Source organism: Sus scrofa, chromosome 14, assembly GCF_000003025.6.
Source record: "Sus scrofa isolate TJ Tabasco breed Duroc chromosome 14, Sscrofa11.1, whole genome shotgun sequence".
NCBI classification, from domain to species: domain Eukaryota; kingdom Metazoa; phylum Chordata; class Mammalia; order Artiodactyla; family Suidae; genus Sus; species Sus scrofa.
This window is the reverse complement of record NC_010456.5, coordinates 125,421,392-125,439,869: the sequence shown is the minus strand read 5'-3', so window position 1 is coordinate 125,439,869 and position 18,478 is coordinate 125,421,392. Positions and strand designations below refer to the sequence as shown.

The 18,478-nt window shown below is 38.3% G+C and overlaps 1 protein-coding gene across 3 annotated transcripts in view; it reads right to left on the bottom strand.

Moving 5' to 3' along the window:
- ATRNL1 (attractin like 1) overlaps positions 1-18,478 on the bottom strand; it is a 776,870-nt gene that overhangs the window by 743,536 nt on the left and 14,856 nt on the right. For all 3 annotated transcript variants that reach the window (XR_002338976.1, XM_021074415.1, XM_021074416.1), the window contains exon 2: positions 926-1,009. Coding sequence is in view for 2 of the 3 variants with exons in the window: in XM_021074415.1 (XP_020930074.1) it covers positions 926-1,009 (84 nt within the window). In the remaining variant the exon portion in view is untranslated. The remainder of the gene's footprint in view (positions 1-925; positions 1,010-18,478) is intronic.

The window sequence follows — 18,478 nt, the reverse complement described above, 5'->3', positions numbered from 1 at the left end:
ATGTATACATCACACTTTTTTAAAAATTTAGTCAATAGGAAATGTTCCATGACTTGACTAAAGCGGAGGCTACATAAATTTTCTACATTATTGAAACCTTATTGAACTGTACACCTGGTATTGCACTGCATGAAAACTGTACTTAAAGTTGACTTTTTAATTCAATACAAAGACTACTCTTATTTCTATGAACTCTTGACTAGAGATACTAATAAGGACTTCAAATTTTAATCAAAAGTTCTCAGGATGATATTCTGTTATCTGTTAACAATTAAAATGAGACCATAGGTGTACAGGGAATTAATAACTTTGAAGTTTTTAAAAAAAAAATTAAAGTAGAGGGGAAAAAAAAAAAACAGTTCTCCAAATATACTTTAAAGCTCATACAAACAGTTCAAAAACAATTCATATCAATTCATTTATGATCCATTCACAATATGTTCAAATACAGAAATTCAGTCTCAAGCCCTAATCACTGAATAATGCCTCTAAAAAAGCCTAATTTTCTCTTCTACAAAATGTTCTTTTTTTCAATACCCTTAGAACTAATACGCTGAAAAGTATGAACCAATGGCATAATTCAGCAAGGAATATTTTTATACTTTCTATGGAGTCTTCAAATTCCGTAACAAGATATTTAAAAACAAACCAAAAATGCATATTTGATACCACAGTAACATAACTCAAAAATAAAATATACATAAAAATTAAACTACTATCACAAGGATATTGTAATTTATAATAAACATGGTATCTAAAAATTGTAAATCCCATTTTAAAATATCATGAATAAAGTTTTCCAACCAAAAGCAAGTGAATAGATGATTCAACTATGAATTTGTTATATTTCAATGCTTTAACATAAATGTGATCTATTTCTTTATCATTTCAGAATAAATTAATTTAAATCAAACTATATACTTACTAGCCTTCAATTAGCCATGTACATTTAGTTTTATATTTATAATTTATTGGGCCATCTGTTAAATATCCAGAAGGTTCTGTTAACCTAGAAAACAAAATCATGAAAATAATTACTGTAAAATAACTTTAAGACATATAGTGAGGCATAAAAAATTTTTAAAGACACTTAAACAAAAGGAACGGGATATAGTAAACGGGAAGTTTCCAAACGGAGAATTTATTTACAATTTAGGAAATTTTTCAAATTGCTACATATCTCTCTATATCTCAAAAGAAACTTATTTTGACTTTAACTTTTATATGATTGTTCATTGTACAAAGTGGAAAAACACACTGAAAGACTGAACATTATACTGATGGATTCAATATTGATACAAAAGAGAGTAAGTTAAGCCTCCTCTCAAAAAATTAGGTGGAGGCAAAAAAAGAGCAAATGCATTTGAAAGATGCAGGTCTATGGGATAGAGAAATATTACATGTACTTACTACTTTGGGGGTTTCACTGTTAGCTCTATTTGCTTTTCATGCAGCAGGATTGCTAAAGGAGCTGTTACCAGACTGAGTTCAGCTATCCGTTTTTATTTTCATTTTCTCCTGTTACCTTTATACCTAATCTAATAACTCAATCAATTTTAAAAATAGGTAAATTAAGGGCTTTGCAACTATTCTCTATTTTATACATAAAAAAGAAAATCAGAAAAGCTTCGTATTTTCAGAATTTTAAAATACTTAAATAACCTGATTCTACTTAATTTGCTCCCCTTAGCTCCAACCCAATTATTTTAACAACAGAAAACAATATTTTGAATAATGAGGATACCGTCCTAGTTAGCCTGTATATATTTATACAGGAATACACACACACACACACACACACACACACACACACACCAGGGCTTATCAGTCTTCAAATAGTCACATATACATACACAAACATACATATACATATATACACACATGTACACATGGATGTTAGCATTATTATCTAGTTTTAGGCAAAATTAAATTTTCCTTATATTATAGAGTCCTAAAAACATTACGGGAAAAAATTTCACTTATCTAAATCAGGGTTGACAGAAAGGTCAGTTATACAAATGTTATTTGTAAATCTTTAATAATCCCGGGAAATTACTTTGTGTAAAAGAGGGAGGAGGGCTAATTGATGCTTGGCAAAGTTCTTAAGGCACAAAAGAAAAAATTCCAATGTTCTCAAATTAACATAGTAATAAACTGAGTATTTTCTATGCATCAGGCGCTATTGTAAGCACACAATATGTTATCTCACTTAAAAAACCCAAAACCCTTAGAGATAGGAAGTAAATTATTAATCTCATATTCCAGATGAGAAAACTAAAGCACAGTTTAAATGAGGTTAAGTAACTTGTCCTGATTTTTTACTTCCAATAATACCAGATGAACTAATTCAGACAAACCTCCCCTGAAGATAACTTAAAAGGCTAAGGAACAATTTTTAAATCTTAAAAGCATCTTATAAGTAACAAAACACTAAGAGCTACCATGGCAAGATCCAGAAGTTGCAAATTCTTTAAGAAGAGCTAGACATCCAGAGCTACTTCTGCTCTGGAGGAATTTATCTACTTAACGAGAGATTGCCAAAGGGTGAGAGTGCTCAAGGAGGGAGAGGGACAAAGTTAGAGGTGATGCCCTCAAATAACAACATGGCACTTTGAACTGGGACACAATGATTGCTATGAGGGTGAGGGTATACCAGAAACCAGCCCTTACAGTAACGGCAAACCAGCTACAAGTCATCTGGTGGCAGAAAACCTCAAGACCTTCCATTGGCTTTAAGGTGATTATCAGAACAGCTAGGACACCAAGGCTCCTAACAGAAGATACAAAAATACTCTCTAAAGAAAGGTAACACTGGAGTTCTCTTCTAGGCTCAGCAGTTAACGAACCTGACTAGGATCCGTGAAGATACAGGTTTGATCCCTGGCCTTGCTCAGTGGGTTAAGGAACCAGTGTTGCTGCAAGCTGTGGTATAGGTCACAGACGTGGCTCAGATCCTGCATTGCTGGGCTGTGGTATAGGCCAGCAGGTAAAGCTCTGATTAGACCCCTAGCCTGGGAACTTCCTCATGCCGCAGGTGCGGCCCTAAAAAAAAGAAAGAAAGAAAGATAACATTATCCTAGGCTTCAATTTATTCCTACCAATAATTTTTCAAATAAAATGTCTACTACGATCAAAGATAGCCAGACATATGAAGATAAAAGACAACCAAGGAAGATCTACAGATTCAATGTAATCCCTATCAAATTACCAAGGACATTTTTCAAAGAACTTGAACAAAATATTTTAAAGTTTGTTTGGAAGCACAAAAGACCCAGAATAGCCAAAGACATCCTGAAAAAGAAAAATGGAGCTGGAGGAATCAGGTTCCCCACTTCAGACTAGACTACAAAGCAACAATCATCAAAACCGTATGGTACTGCCACAAAGACAGAAATACAGATCAGTGGAACAGGATAGAAAAGCCCAGAATTAAACCCACACACCTGCAGCCAACCAATCTATGACAAAGGGGGCAAGAATATACAATGGAGAAAAAACAGCCTGTTCAATAAGTGGTGCTGGGAAAACTGGACAGCCACATGTAAAAGAATGAAATTAGAACACTCCCTAACACCATACACAAAAATAAACTCTAAATGGATTAAAGACCTAGATATAAGACCAGACACTATCAAACTCTTAGAGGAAAACATAGGCCAAACACTCTCTGACATAAACGACAGCAACATCTTCTCAGATCCACCTCTTATTGACAGTGAAAACAAAAATAAACAAACGGGACCTAATCAAACTTAAAAGTTTTTGCACAGCAAAGGAAACCCTAAACAACACAAAAAGACAGCCCACAGAATGGGAGAAAATCTTTGCAAATGAATCAACTGACAAGGGATTAATCTCCAAAATTTATAAACACCTTCTGCACCTCAATACCAAAACAACAAACAACCTCATCAAAAAATGGGCAGAAGATCTAAACAGACAATTTTTCAAAGATGACATACGGATGGCCAAAAAACACATGAAAAGATGTTTAACATCACTCATTATTAGAGAAATGCAAATCAAAACCACTCTGAAGTACTACCTTACACCAGCCAGAAGGGCCATCATCAAAACGTCTACAAACAATAAGTGCTGGAGAGGATGTGGAGAAAAAGGAACCCTATTACACTGTTAGTGCAACCACTGTGGAAAACAGTATGGAGAGTCCTCAGAAAACTGAAAAGAGAACTACCATTTGATCCAGCAATCCTACTTCTGGGCATCCAGCCAGAGAAAACCAGGACTTGAAAAGACACATGTACTCCAATGTTCATTGCAGCACTATTTACAATAGCCAAGACATGGAAACAACCTAAATGTCCATCAACAGAGGAGTGGATCCAGAAGATGTGATACATATACACAATGGAATATTACTCAGCCATTAAAAAGAACAAAATACTGGCATTGTTAACAACAATGGGTGGACCTAGAAATTATCATGCTAAGTGACGCTAGTCAGACAATGAGGTACCAACATCAAATGCTATCACTGACATGCAGAATCTGAAAAAAGGACAGAATGAACTTCTTTACAGAACAGATACTGACTCATAGACTTTGAAAAACTTATGGTTTCCAAGTGAGAGTTTGGGAGGTGGAGGGATGCACTAGGGGTGTGGGATGGAAATCCTGTAAAACTGGATTGTGATGATCATTGTACAACTATAAACGTAATAAATTCATTGAGTAATTTAAAAATAAATAAATAAATAAAATAAAGATAAATAAAAAATTAAAAAAAAAAAAAAGACAACCAAGTAAGAACCAACAGAATATCTTCGGGAAGAGACCTAGAGATATTCCAGTTATGGAGATTATCAGATGTGCCCTATAAAACAAATATGATTAATTAAATTCAAAAAGACAAACAAGATTTAAAAATTCAGCAGATAACTGAAAACTATAAAAAAGTATCAGCATATTTGAAAAAGTAATGGAAATTCTACTACCAAAAACTACAATAATCAAAATTAAGAATTCGATGGATGGGTTTAACAACACATTAAACACAGCCAAAAGAGTATGAGAGATCTAGAAAACAGCTCCATAAAAATTATCCAAACTACAGCAGGATGATTCAAGGTCCTACCCACTGGGTGTAGATCACTCCACCAGGTACGCTAAGTGAGGGCAGGGAAACATGGAATGGGGAGTGGAACAGCAAATACGTATCAATTATGGTCTTTTCGCAAATTCACTAAATAACAGATCTGATACACATACATATACATGTATCCTCTCCTTCAATTCATATCTTATTTACAAGTTGTCATAAGTTAACTTTATAATTTAGACTTTAGATAATGGAATAATTTAGGTGATTGTGACTGAACATGAAGAGCAACTAAAATAACCAGGATGGATACAATGACACTCAAAACTATGTATTTCCTCATTTTGACAAAGAATGAGAAGTTCTTCACTCAGAAAAACTGTATCTTCGTCGGTAGAACTATAGTGTCGCTGGTTGTTGGGGACCTTAGGTGGATTCAGAAGGATGTGTATAGAGGAAGCTGAATAACTAAAGGGCAGGCTGTGCCAGTTATTCCATCACCTCTCACTTCAAAATTCACGTTTTTTGCCTATGCTGTGAAAATGGATCTGGGCCCTTTAAATTTTTTTTGCCTAATGGCGTGATGCTAAGCTGGCACACTTTGTCAGCAAAGTACACTAGAGAGACTGCGGGAGAAAAGAGATTTGCTTCCTGGTTCCAATGTACTCACTCAACAAGCTTCTGCAACTTGTTGGCTTCTCCAGCTCTAGGCTCTACACTGTCTGATGGCCACCAGCACCCATCCACCCACGGCTTTCCCCAGTACTTCCCCTCAAGCAGTTCTGCAGTGGAGCACCCCCAGTGAGACTCCACTCCAAGAACAGCTTTCCCCAGCATCCTATAAGGTAACCATGGCAAGTTCCAAAGAGCAGATGTCAAGCAAGTTCCATAGGTCCAGCTTTATGGTGACTTTTCTGCCATTCAGTAAGCCACAGCTTGCTCTCTCAACAAGGTCTGGATCTCAGGCCAGGACACGGGGGGATCTCACTTAAGTCCTCTATCTCAGCCACAGCAGTAGTAGGGGCTGCTTCTTTTACCTACTAGTTCTATGTGCTGCAGAATTCTCTTCATTTCTTACTAGCCAGTTTCTCACTACTCCAATCCCTGTCACAGCCAATAATTCTCTACATTAAACTTTTCCTGTTAAAAATCAGTGAGATTCTCTTTCCTGATTGGACTCAAACCAACCAATAATAATAATACTCAAAGACATGCAAAATAAAATCATAATACCACTATGCACCTGACAGAATCGCTAAAACTGAAGATTGATAATATCAAATACTGGCAAGGATATAGAGAACAAGAATTCTCACTGGATAAACCTGCAGAACCTCAGAAAGCAATCTGGGATTATCTTACATCGTTGAAAACAGACATAGCTTATGTAGTAGCCAACAGTGTTGGCATTACACCATATCCTCTCAGATTTCCCTCGTACCATTTCCACCCACTCCAGCCTGATGCCCCCAGGCCAGCACCTGCAACTATGTTGAAGGGCTCCTTCTAAATGCTAACACCCACTCTTTCTGCACGAGGTGGGCTGAAATGAAAGCACCTGTGAATCAACCTCCTCCCAGGGCAGCCCTTAACTAATGAATGATTTCTAAAAACCCCAAGCTTCCTTAGCTCTTTATTGGGATTATCATGAAGTGCACTTCCTGCCCCCACCCCCCAGGACTTCGTTGTGAGATTTAGCTCCAGTCACCCAATGGAGTAGCTGACTTGATAACACACCTCTCTTATCGGCTCCTTCTCTTCCATCACTTCTGTCAGTGTCCCTGACTCTCCCAAAATGTGCTCATTTCTTGTCTCAGGATTTGCTACAAGGCGGTGGATCAAACTAACAGTTAATACCAAGAAAAGAATTTCAAGATGGGATTCTGAAGTTGGATCACTCACTGGCCAGACAGCAACAAGAGCCACACTGAGGGAGGCAGACAGAGTAGTAAGAACCGCTGGCATGCTGGAGCACTACCATGACAGAGGCTTTCACTTTGCTGAACTGAGACGGGATGCCAGAGGAAGGTGGTGCACTGGCTGATGCAAGAGGCTCATGCAGTATCTCTAATATTTGACAAATAGAGCAGCAAGGGTAGTTACAAGGGCTGAGGAATTAGTTGATGGCTGTTAGATGCCACCAATATGCCACAGGAAGAAAACTTCAGCAGAGTACCTACACAGAGACGCCCATACATGAATGGCTTTCCCCAACATCCTGTGAGACTCAATTCACCAACCACCAATTTCAGATACAGTATAAATGCCAGGGGACTCTATCAAATTTAAAGAGAGTCTCTATACCTGAGGCCAGAGGGTAGACCAAAGTGAAAAACAGGCCCAGGAACAGACTGTGACAGGAGCAGAATTACAAAAAAAAAAAGTTTAATTCACAGCCCTGGCAAGAATTCAGCGCTAAAGATAGTGCCTTGATACCTAGGAGGCTGCCATGTGGATAGAGGTACTTGAGAATCTTGAACCTCTAGATTTATTTAACACTTTGAGCCTACAAAAATCTTTTAGAAGCCAGGGCTAACAATGAGGAAAATAATCACCCTCTTTGAATGACTACAGGAATACCTTCTTTTCTTGTACTTCATTTTATTGTGCTTCACAGATAATGCATTTTTTACAAATTGAAGGTCTGTGGTCACCCTACACACATAGCATTTTCTCATAGCATTTGCTCACTTTGTATCTCTGCATCACATGTTGGTAACTCTCACAGTATTTCAAATCCTCCATCAGCAAAAAGACTGAATCTCTGAATGCTAAGATGATGGTTGGTGTGTTTTAGCAATTGAGTAATTTTAATTAAGCTATCTGCATTGGTTTTTTTAGACTTGATGATATTGTACATTTAACAGACTGTATAATGTTAAATATGACTTTTATAAGCAACTTTTATTTTAGGGGAAACAAAAAAAATTTATGTGGCTTGCTTTATTGCAATATGGGCTTTATCATGGCAGACTGGAACTGAACCCACAGTATCTCTGAGTATGCCTGTACTTGTCCTTTTTCTTGACCACAGCCACAGCACGTGGAAGTTCCCAGATCAGGGATCAAACCCACACTACAGCAGCAACCTGAGCTACTGTACTGACAACGCCAGATCCTTCACCTGCTGTGCTGCAGCAGGAACTCCTGCCCATGATTATTCTTAAGCCACAGCAACAAGTAACACCAGAAGTGAATTAAATCCGTTTAACCAATCAATGACAACTGGCTATAGGAACCATGCATTCAAAAAGCCATGTTAAGTCATGGCAACTCCATATATAGTGACAATACAAAAATAAATAAATTTCAAATCCTCAAATATTTGGCAATTAATAAGCAGCAGACTAAAAAGTCTCAAGGACAACTAGAAAATACTTTTTTAATTGTTAATACTAAAGCCACTCCATATCAAAATTTAAGATATGAAGCTCAACCACTGTTTAGAGAAAATTTATAGCTCTAAATGTACGTATCAGAAAGTTAAAAATCAATTACCCAATGTTAAACTCAAGAGGCTTGAAAATGAACAGCAAATTAAGCCACAAAGAAATATATAAGGAAAGGAATAATAACAAACAGAAATCTCTGAAATAGAAAGGTCATATAATTGACAGAAGACTAATAAAATTAATAAACCCCTAGCAAAACTAATCATAAAGAAAAGAAAAAAACAGAAAAGAGGGACATCACTACTGACACTACAGAAAGAACAAGCTATTAAGAACAACTTTGGGAGTTCCCGCTGTGGCTCAGTGGTCAACGAACCCAACTAGTAACCATGAGGTTGCATGTTCAATCCCTGGCCTCGCTCAGTGGGTTAAGGGTCTGTCGTTGCTGTGAGCTGTGGTGTGGGTTGCAGACGTGGCTCAGATCCCGAGTTGCTGTAGTTGTGGTGTATGCTGGCAGCTACAGCTCTGATTCGACCCCTAGCCTGGGAATCTCCATATGCCGTGGGTGTGGCCCTCAAAAGACAAAAAGACAAATAAAAAAAAAAAAGACATTAAGAACAACTTTGCATCAATGAATTTAACATTTTAGATGAAGTGGAAAAATTCATTAAAAAGTAAAAAACTTGGCAACACCAAAAGGAGAAGAAATGAAAATTACAAATACCCTTCATATAAAAATCCTAAAGAAATTATCAAAGTTAAAATTGTGTAGTACATAAAAAGAATAATATGTAACAGTATTTCTGGCAAAGGATGTGTGAAGATTTGGAAGCTCATAAAATAGCATATGCTTGGGGAACTGTAAATCATTCAGTGGAACAACAGGGAATGTCTGACAATGAGACTACAGAGGGTAAGCCAAATGACAGTGGTTATAAGAATGGACAAGACAGATTTAACAGTTATTCAGAGTGGCTCAAGAAGGAAACCTATCAATTTAATTGCACTAATTCCTTGAGCAACTGAAATTTACCAAATACTCTGCATTTAATTCACAAAGTCATTTGCTGATACAGTGTGATAACTATCCCATGCCTAACATGAACACCCTTCAGGGCAAAAAGGCAGCTACAGATGCATTCCTTGAAAACACTGAAATGCAAACATGAAGGACTACAGCTGCCTGAGGTAAGAAATCATAGTGGAAGGAAAAAATAGATACACCAAGACCTGGAAGGAAAATCCTGGCAGAGATATTCTTTGAAGAATTAGGGCACTGAAAAGTAATCCAGTGTACAGGCCTATACAGGGGAATCTGGAGAGCCTCATGCATGCCCAGGGAGACTTTTCTTAGACTGCATGCTCAGGAGAGATCTGAGAAGACTCCACTCTTCCAGCTCTTGCTAACTTTCTGACTCAGAGCAAGAAAGGGGTGAAAGCTAAAGCAGAGTCTTTAACAACCTGACTCAGCACTGATGTAGCACTCCAACAGAGTCAATCTGCATAGAATGGGAGAGTTCTTTATTTTTTCCTGACTCCAGACATTCAAGGAAATCTACATCAAAACACAAGCTAAAGGACTAGAGACTTTAGAAACCACACACAAAAAAGAATAGTCAGAGGAGTTCCCGTCCTGGCGCAGTGGTTAACGAATCCAACTAGGAACCATGAGGTTGCGGGTTTGGTCCCTGCACTTGCTCAGTGGGTTAAGGATCTGGTGTTGCCGTGAGCTGTGGTGTGGGTTGCAGACAAGGCTTGGATCCCGCGTTGCTGTGGTTCTGGCATAGGCCAGTAGCTGCAGCTCCGATTGGACCCCTAGCCTGGGAACCTCCAAATGCCGCAGGAAGCGGCCCTAGAAAGGCAAAAAGACAAAAAAAAAAAAAAAATAGTCAGAATAGAGTCATTACAAAAAAAAAAAAAAAAAACCATTTTAGAAAAGTCCTTAAACAAGTACAAGACTGCAACCACATATAACAAAAACAAACCCTGAAGAGGAGGAAGAACATGATTTGACATTTATAACAATCAAATTCTAGTCTCCAACAAAAAAATTACAAAGCATACAAAGAAACAAGAACACGCAGCCTACTGACAGAAGAAATTAGCAGAAACACTGAAATTGCACTTGCCAAAGAATTTAAATCAACTATCTTAAATACACTCAAAAACACTAAATGAAACCATGGATGAAGAGCTATAGGAAACCAGAAAAATGATGTCTCAGAAAGAGAATATCAATAAAGACTCAGAAGTCCCATGATCACAACCGCAAAGTCATATATTATTTCCATTCTCTCAAAAAGCAAGGGAATAAAAAAAAAAAAAAGATGAAATTCTGTATAAAAGTTTCTTCTGGATCTAAGTGAGGCTTAGATACCTCAGTAGGGTCCATTAAGAAATCCTTCTCCTTAATTTCTGATAGTTTCTGATAGTTAAAATCAAAATACTGCTATAACTTAAATTGTAAAAACCCAAAGTTGGGGCTGAACCTAATGATACAAATCATCAGACATAAATTAAGACTGTAAGATAACAGTTTAGAGCCCCAGGTACTTAATTTTAAGGAAATTTCCACTTTGCTGTAACCTGAAATTAATACAACATTGTAAGTCAACTATAACTGCAATAAAATTTAAAGAAAGAAGGAAGGAAGGGGGCAGGGAGGGAGGAAAGAAAACTTTAATTTGTTCCATGACCCTACACAGCCGCTTTTATTTCAATTTCTTCTTTAATGGAAGAGGAAAACTGTAACATACTCAAAAAGTACCTTAATACACAGTCAAGAAATATACAGCTCTTTTAATAAGAAAATAAAGCTGGAGTAGTTCCCGTTGGGGCACAGCGGAAATGAATCCAGCTAGTAACCATGAGGTTGCGAGTACGATCCCTGGCCTTGCTCAGTGGGTTAAGGATCCGGCATTGCTGTGAGCTGTGGTATAGGTTGCAGACATGGCTCGGATCCTGTGGTGCTATAGCTGTGGTGTAGGCAGGAAGGTACAGCTCTGATTAGACCTGGGAACCTCCACATGCTACAGGTATGGCCCTAAAAAGCAAAAAAAAAAAAAAAAAAAAAAGAAGGAAAGAGAAAAAGAAAAAAGAAAAGAAAACTGGAAATCTAAGAACAGGCAGCTTTGCAACTCTCATCTATAATACAATTCATCCTCCTAATTAGGAATACTCCTCCCAAACAGCACACAAAGAAATTGCCTCTTCCCTCCTCAGATACTGGGGACTTCTTTCCTCGAAACCTCTCTATTTCTTGGAGTTCCCATTGTGGCGCAGTGGTTAACAAATCCGACTAGGAGCCATCAGGTTGTAGGTTCGATCCCTGGCCTTGCTCAGTGGGTTAGGGATCTGGCATTGTCATGAGCTGTGGTGTAGGTCACAGACGCAGCTCGGATCCCGCGTTGCTGTGGCTCTGGCGTAGGCTGGTGGCTACAGCTCCGATTCGACCCCTAGCCTGGGAACCTCCATGTGCCGCGGGAGCAGCCCAAGAAATGGCAAAAAAAGACACACAAAAAAAAACCCTCTCTATTTCTCTACAACCCCACCTCCTTCAATTGACCTAGTCCTATTCAAGTTTCCCAACTCCTAACCCCTAGTTTAAAATATCTCTCCCCATATGCACACTGTGGTATATGAAATGACTGGCCAGAAGGACCTGCTGTATATCACAGAGAACTCTACCCAATAGTCTGTGATGGTCTATATGAGAAAAGAATCTGAAGAAAGAATGGATGTGAAGTTTCCATCATGGCTCAGCAGTTAATGAACCCGACTAGTATCCATGAGAACACGGGTTCGATCCCTGGCCTCGCTCAGTGGGTTAAGGACTCAGCATTGCCATGAGCTGTGGTGTAGGTCTCAGGCATGGCTCAGATTCCACGCTGCTGCTATAGCTGTGGTGTGGGCCAGCAGTTGTAGCTACAATTCAACCCTTAGCCTGGGAATCTCCATATGCCATGAGTGCAGCCCTAAAAAGACCAAAAAAAAAAAAAAGAATGGATGCATGTACAGGTATAATTAAATCACTTTGCTGTACAACAGAAATTATCACAACACTAAATCGACTATACTTCAATTTAACTTTAAAAAATGAAATAAATAAATAAAATATCTCTCCCCTCCTCCAAAAAACATATACTCTGGGAGCTACCAGTTTAACTCTTACCTCCACTAAGAGGTGACGTGAAGGACCAGTTATGTTTCCCCATCTAAGCCACACAACGAGAGTACCCTCACTCTGCCCCATCCTCTTCACCTTCAGAGGCACCATTACACAGACTCAAGAGAAAATTCTACTCACCACAGCCCCGGAGTTCTTCTCTACCTTCATCCCCCAAACCTAGAAAAAGCCCCAACCAAGAGCCTACACTTGCTTCTACTAGTTTCAGCAAAGAGATTTCCTCTTTGCTATTTCCACTCTTATGGAAACACAGTTAGGGGTGTGGAGGGGGGTGGACACCAACCAAGATAAAAAAGATAAAAGGGATGCAAAAATCCTTTCTCACCAGCAAGCCAGCAAGAGATGGGGGAAGGGGGGAAGGGGCCGTACTCCTACCACTGAGCAATACGGAAAGAGCATCATTTCTCCCTCTGTAGTTTCCTGATCTCTTCTTCAGCTTGAAGGTCCTTCATCTCCGTGCCACGTGAGCAAAGCACTCCCATGACACACTTTGGACATCTTCACAACCTTCTCTTACCTCTTCTAAAATCTGGAATTCCAAGATCACACTCTGAACAAACCTCTAGTTTCCAGCCATTTCTTCACTTCTTACTCCTAACATCTTACATTCCAGTTAGGTAGAGATTTTCAAAAAGTAGGTAGCTATGTGCTACCTAAAAGGTAAAATAGGCTTCTTACATGACTTCTAGTTCTAATGTTGCTTCTACAAGAACAGAGTTGAGAACTGGCAACAGAAACCATCTGGCCTACAATGCCTAAAATATCTACTATCTGGCCCTTTACAGAAAAAGCTGTCCAATCCCTAACTAGATGCCTGCACATGACCACAGGCCTGACCAATGTCTCATCTCTTTTAAACTGCCCGATCTTGAGTCCTGAGTCAAATAAACACGCTGAGCTGTTTATAACATAGGAGTGGCCGCTACTAAATGCAGAAAAATCAGCACAAACATTAAACAGAACTAAAATTCAATTGATTAAAGTGTTATTCTCTATCCTGGCCAGGAATCCAAAATTTGATTAAGACATGACAAAAATAAGAAAATACAATAGTTTTAATATTACAAAGTCTCAAAAATAATAAATACTGCTTATCAGAGTACACGGTTTTACAGACTTATGGTTACCAAGGGGAAACACTGGGGGGAGGGATAAATTAGAAGGTTGGAATTAACGTATACACACTACGACACATAAAATGGATAAGTAATAAGGACCTATGACATAGCACAAGGAAATCTACTCAGTACTATGTAATATCCTATATGGGAGAAGAATCTGAAAAAGAATGGGTATATGCATAACTGATTCACTTTGCTATACACCTGAAACTAACACAACACTATACGTCAACTATATGGTTTTAGTGCTGGCATAACCACTCCACAAAGTACAGTCAGATTTACTCAGGAATAGCCTATGCAGGGTCAACTTTGGAAGCCAACCTCACATGCACGTCATTTTTTAAATAGTGTTTTTAATTAAAATATTGTGTAATAGTTTACTGATTTCTTTTTAAGCAAAACAAATGAAGAGAACCTCTAGATTATATTTACTGGTATTTTTTTTCCTCTCTGCGTATTGATGTTATTGTATTACACTGTGTTGAACTTGCATTTCTTCTTGTTTTTTTATAATGCACTCTGCATCCCCCAGTTCCAAGTCCACATTCTCTGCCCACGTGATCCTTAATAAAAGTTTAGACGATCTCATCCGCTAGAGCAAATTTCGCCAAATCTTAATTAACTATGCTCCTTTATCAATAAAAATTTCTATTACATAACTCTAATATATATACCTTTACATGTAAATAAACATGAACTATTTAAAATGTTGTACACTATAAAATATAATTTTAAAAATCAAAATTAAAACTAAGTGCAATAATAGAAGTCCTAACGTTTTCGTCTCACATTCCCGTAAACCATCTTGGGTATCATTCCACTTTGGAAATCACTGATTTGTACAAATGACATCCTGGCCACAGGGATACTGACTTTATTAGTTAATATTTTCCCGCATGTAAGTACACTAACCAAGCTGGCTATATGCTATTTGGACTGGCCATCAGCACACACTAACTAGGATGTGTACAAACTGGCCTCAGTGATAGCAAAGAGTATGTACTTGGTTAGCTGTCAAGTCTAATATCAAAGGAAGGAGCTATTTATACCTCAACTCTCATGATTTAGGGTGGAAATTAACCGACTTCTGGTAAAATGCCATTGGTAAGACCATCACCACTTCTCCTCCAGCAAATAAAGAGAACTTTCTTTTTGACCCTTCAGAGTATTATATCCTGATTGCAAATCTCTCCCAATTTCATCTTCAACCTGGTTTCAAATAGTTGCCAGGTAAGAGAGTGCCTTCAGGATGTTACTAAACCAATACCAAAAAGTTTTAGCATTTTAATCCTTTAGCTATTATCTGGCAATATGTATCTGTGGATAAGTTATACTGAACTCAACAACAGTTACTCTGGGTACTCAGAAGCCTTACATGTAAATATCTGAGCATCTGTGGAACAATTAAGCCTTTACATCAAGATTTCTGGCCATGTTAAACATGGCTACGGTCAAGCTGACTGCCACACCAAGCAAAGAAGCTGTGGAGATAGGAGGAAAAAAATTAAATTATCAGGCAAGACATTTCATTTTGAAGAGATCTGATTCAGCTGCACTTTTTTTTTTTTTTTTTTGTACTGACTGTAAGAGTGACTATATTGTCCAGTCCCCAAGCTTCTATGCAGAGGGATTTTTAATGAGAATGACCCTCCCGACCTCTCTTCCCACATCTCCCTCCCCCTTCTTCCCCAGTGGAGAAGAGGTGGCTTCTGATTGGTAAATTAAGGAGAAAAATCTGGGCATGCAAGACTCAGCCAATTCCAGGGGAATGCAATCGGCCTACCTTCTTCCCTGCAGTAAGGCCTCTGCCTGGAAATATGGACCAGGAGCTGCCTAACTTGGTCTGGGAGAAAATTATACACAGTCTCTTCCACATGGTAATCATTCTTTTCAAATTCATCTACTATCTAATAATGACACTCTCTTTCCCCTTGGCTAAACTGACGTGCCATCTACTCATCAGTTCCGAACCTTAAGCTATATATAACAAAATTTTCTTATTCATTTTTGGGCAGCATATAGTTCAGCAACATACAAGATTATAGGTATCTTTGGTCCAAGTAGTATTTTAGAATATGGTATAAATAGTATACTGTTGGTCAAACAGGGCCAAATAGAACAGACATCTAAAATTACAGAGCATCTTCCTCTCAGGATCCAAATACAATTAGTAAACCTATACCAGCCACTTAGAATGTTAATTCCTATTGTTCCTGACAGATCAAAGGAAGGGAGGTATAGAAAGCATGAGAAACTAAACATACAAATTATCCTGCACTATGATTGTTAAAAATAATAAAACCCAGTTAACCACCATGCTTAAAGTAATGATGAATTTAATTTTCTGATTAACTAAAACTCAACCAGAATACCTTTTTTCAATGATTTGCTGCTATATGTTCCTGAATTTTTTTATTGCTGTGTCGACAAGTTACCACAAACTTAGAAACTTCAAACAACATCCATTAAAAAATCATTTTTTCTTAGTTCTGTAGGTAGACTCCCTGAACATAGCTCTTATCTGAAGGCTTTTGGAAAGAATCCACTTCTAAACTCATTCAGCTTGTTGACACAATTCAATTCCTTAAGGCTGCAGGCCTGAGATCCTGACAGCTGTTGGCCAGGGGTTGCCCTCGGCTCCTAGACTCCTAAACGTTCCCCCTGAGCCTCTGCCACAGGCCCCCTCTATCTTAACCCCTCCAGCAACAGTATTTCCAGTCCTTCTCATGCCTCCAACTTCGGCTTCCTCTTCTACCAGCAATCTGAGAAAACTCCCCACTTTTAAATGGCTCCTTTGGCTAGATTCAGCCTACCACAAATCATCTCCCTTTTGCCATATACCGAAACATAATCATGGGAGTCACACCAGGGGGCAAAGGTCACAAGGGCCATCTTAAAATAAATGCCAGGCAATAGTCTTGGCAGGGAGGATAAAGGGTGGATTGTGAAAGGTCTCTAGAAAGCAGATTAGTAGATTAGCAGTAACTTAGTGCTGGGGAGCAGGGAGAGAACGGAGACTGCTCTTTGAACGCAAGGTTTATTCGATGGAATGATAAAATGTTCTGAAGCTGTAGTAAAGTTGCACAATCTCTAAGTATATCTTTAAAAAACTATGTACTTTAGGAGTTCCTGTAGTGGCTCAGTGGTTAACGAATCCGACTAGGAACCATGAGGTTGCGGGTTCATCCCTGACCTCGCTCAGTGGGTTAAGGATCTGGCGTTGCCGTGAGCTGTGGTGTAGGTTGCAGACATGGCCCGGATCCCGCGCTGCGGTGGCCCTGGAGTAGGCCGAGCTACAGCTCTGATTAGACCCCTAGCCTGGGAATCTCCATATACTGTGGGTGCGGCCCCAGAAATACAAAATAAATAAATAAATAAATAACTATGTACTTTAAACTGTTGAGATTTGTGTTATGTAAAGTATATCTCAATAAAGCCGTTAAAATGAAAAATGAGAAAAACAAAGTTAAAAATGTTTCTGCCCTCCTGGACCTTATATTCTACAACAATGCTGTCCAACAAAACTTCCTGCGAAGATAGAAATGTTCTCCATATTTACTGTCCAATATTGTAGCCACTAGGCACATGTTGCTACAGAGCACCTGAAATGTGGCCAGTGCAAAAAATGGACCAAACTTTCAAATTTTCATTTTAATAGCCACATGTGGATAGTGACAGCCACAATGGACAGCTTAGTTCTAGAAAGAGGGAAGACAATATACAAATAGCAAGTAAGTATAGAGCATGTCAAGTAATGATACATGTCATATACAGGGGATGACAGAGCACTCTCGATCATATAGACAGATATGTATAGAACTATGTCAGGTATAGATAGATAGTCATTATATCTATAGGTAGATACATATAGCTACAATATTGATATACACTACTGATATAATGTATGAATATCTACATTCATAATGTATGAATATCTATATTAATATTATTTGAATATTAATATTTCTTTTAATAACAGGAAAAATGTTTATCCTCATTTTATAATCTTTCTAAGCTTTCTGGAAAAAATAATTTAAAAACTATTTTTGAAATCATTCAGTGTGTTGAAAAAATATTTTTTAACTGTACATACACAGTGACCAGTAATTGTGTTTCTTTCCTACAATGATTCTCTTCTACAGTGATTCTTAGCATTTTAAGATCTGAGATCACTTTTGAGAATCTTGTAAAAGGTTTACCTCCTGCCTAGAAAAATTTATATAAATAATATTTTGTATATAAGTATAAGGATTCGCCAACCACTCACAGCCCATCCAGGAACCTGACATTGAAAGTTCCAGTTATAATATACATTCAAATAATCAAAAGCTTGGAGATAAATAAAATATTCCTAGGCGTTCCCGTCGTGGCTCAGCAGAAACGAATCTGACTGTTATCCATGAGGTTGCAGGTTTGATTCCTGGCATCGCTCGGTGGGTTAAGGAACTGGCATTGCCACGAACTGTGGCGTAGGCCACAGACACAGCTGAGATCCCATGTTGATATGGCTGTAGTGTAGGCCAGCAGCTACAGCTCCAATTTGACCCCTAGCCTGGGAACCTCCACATGTCCAGGTGTGGCCCTAAAAAAACAAACAAACAAAAAAATCCTACAACAGAGAACTATTTAATAAGCTGCGACTTTTCTTTTGGTAATTTTGTGTGCTGCAAAACGCGCCCATATGTATTAATTCCATAAAAGACAGTAAGGACTCTAT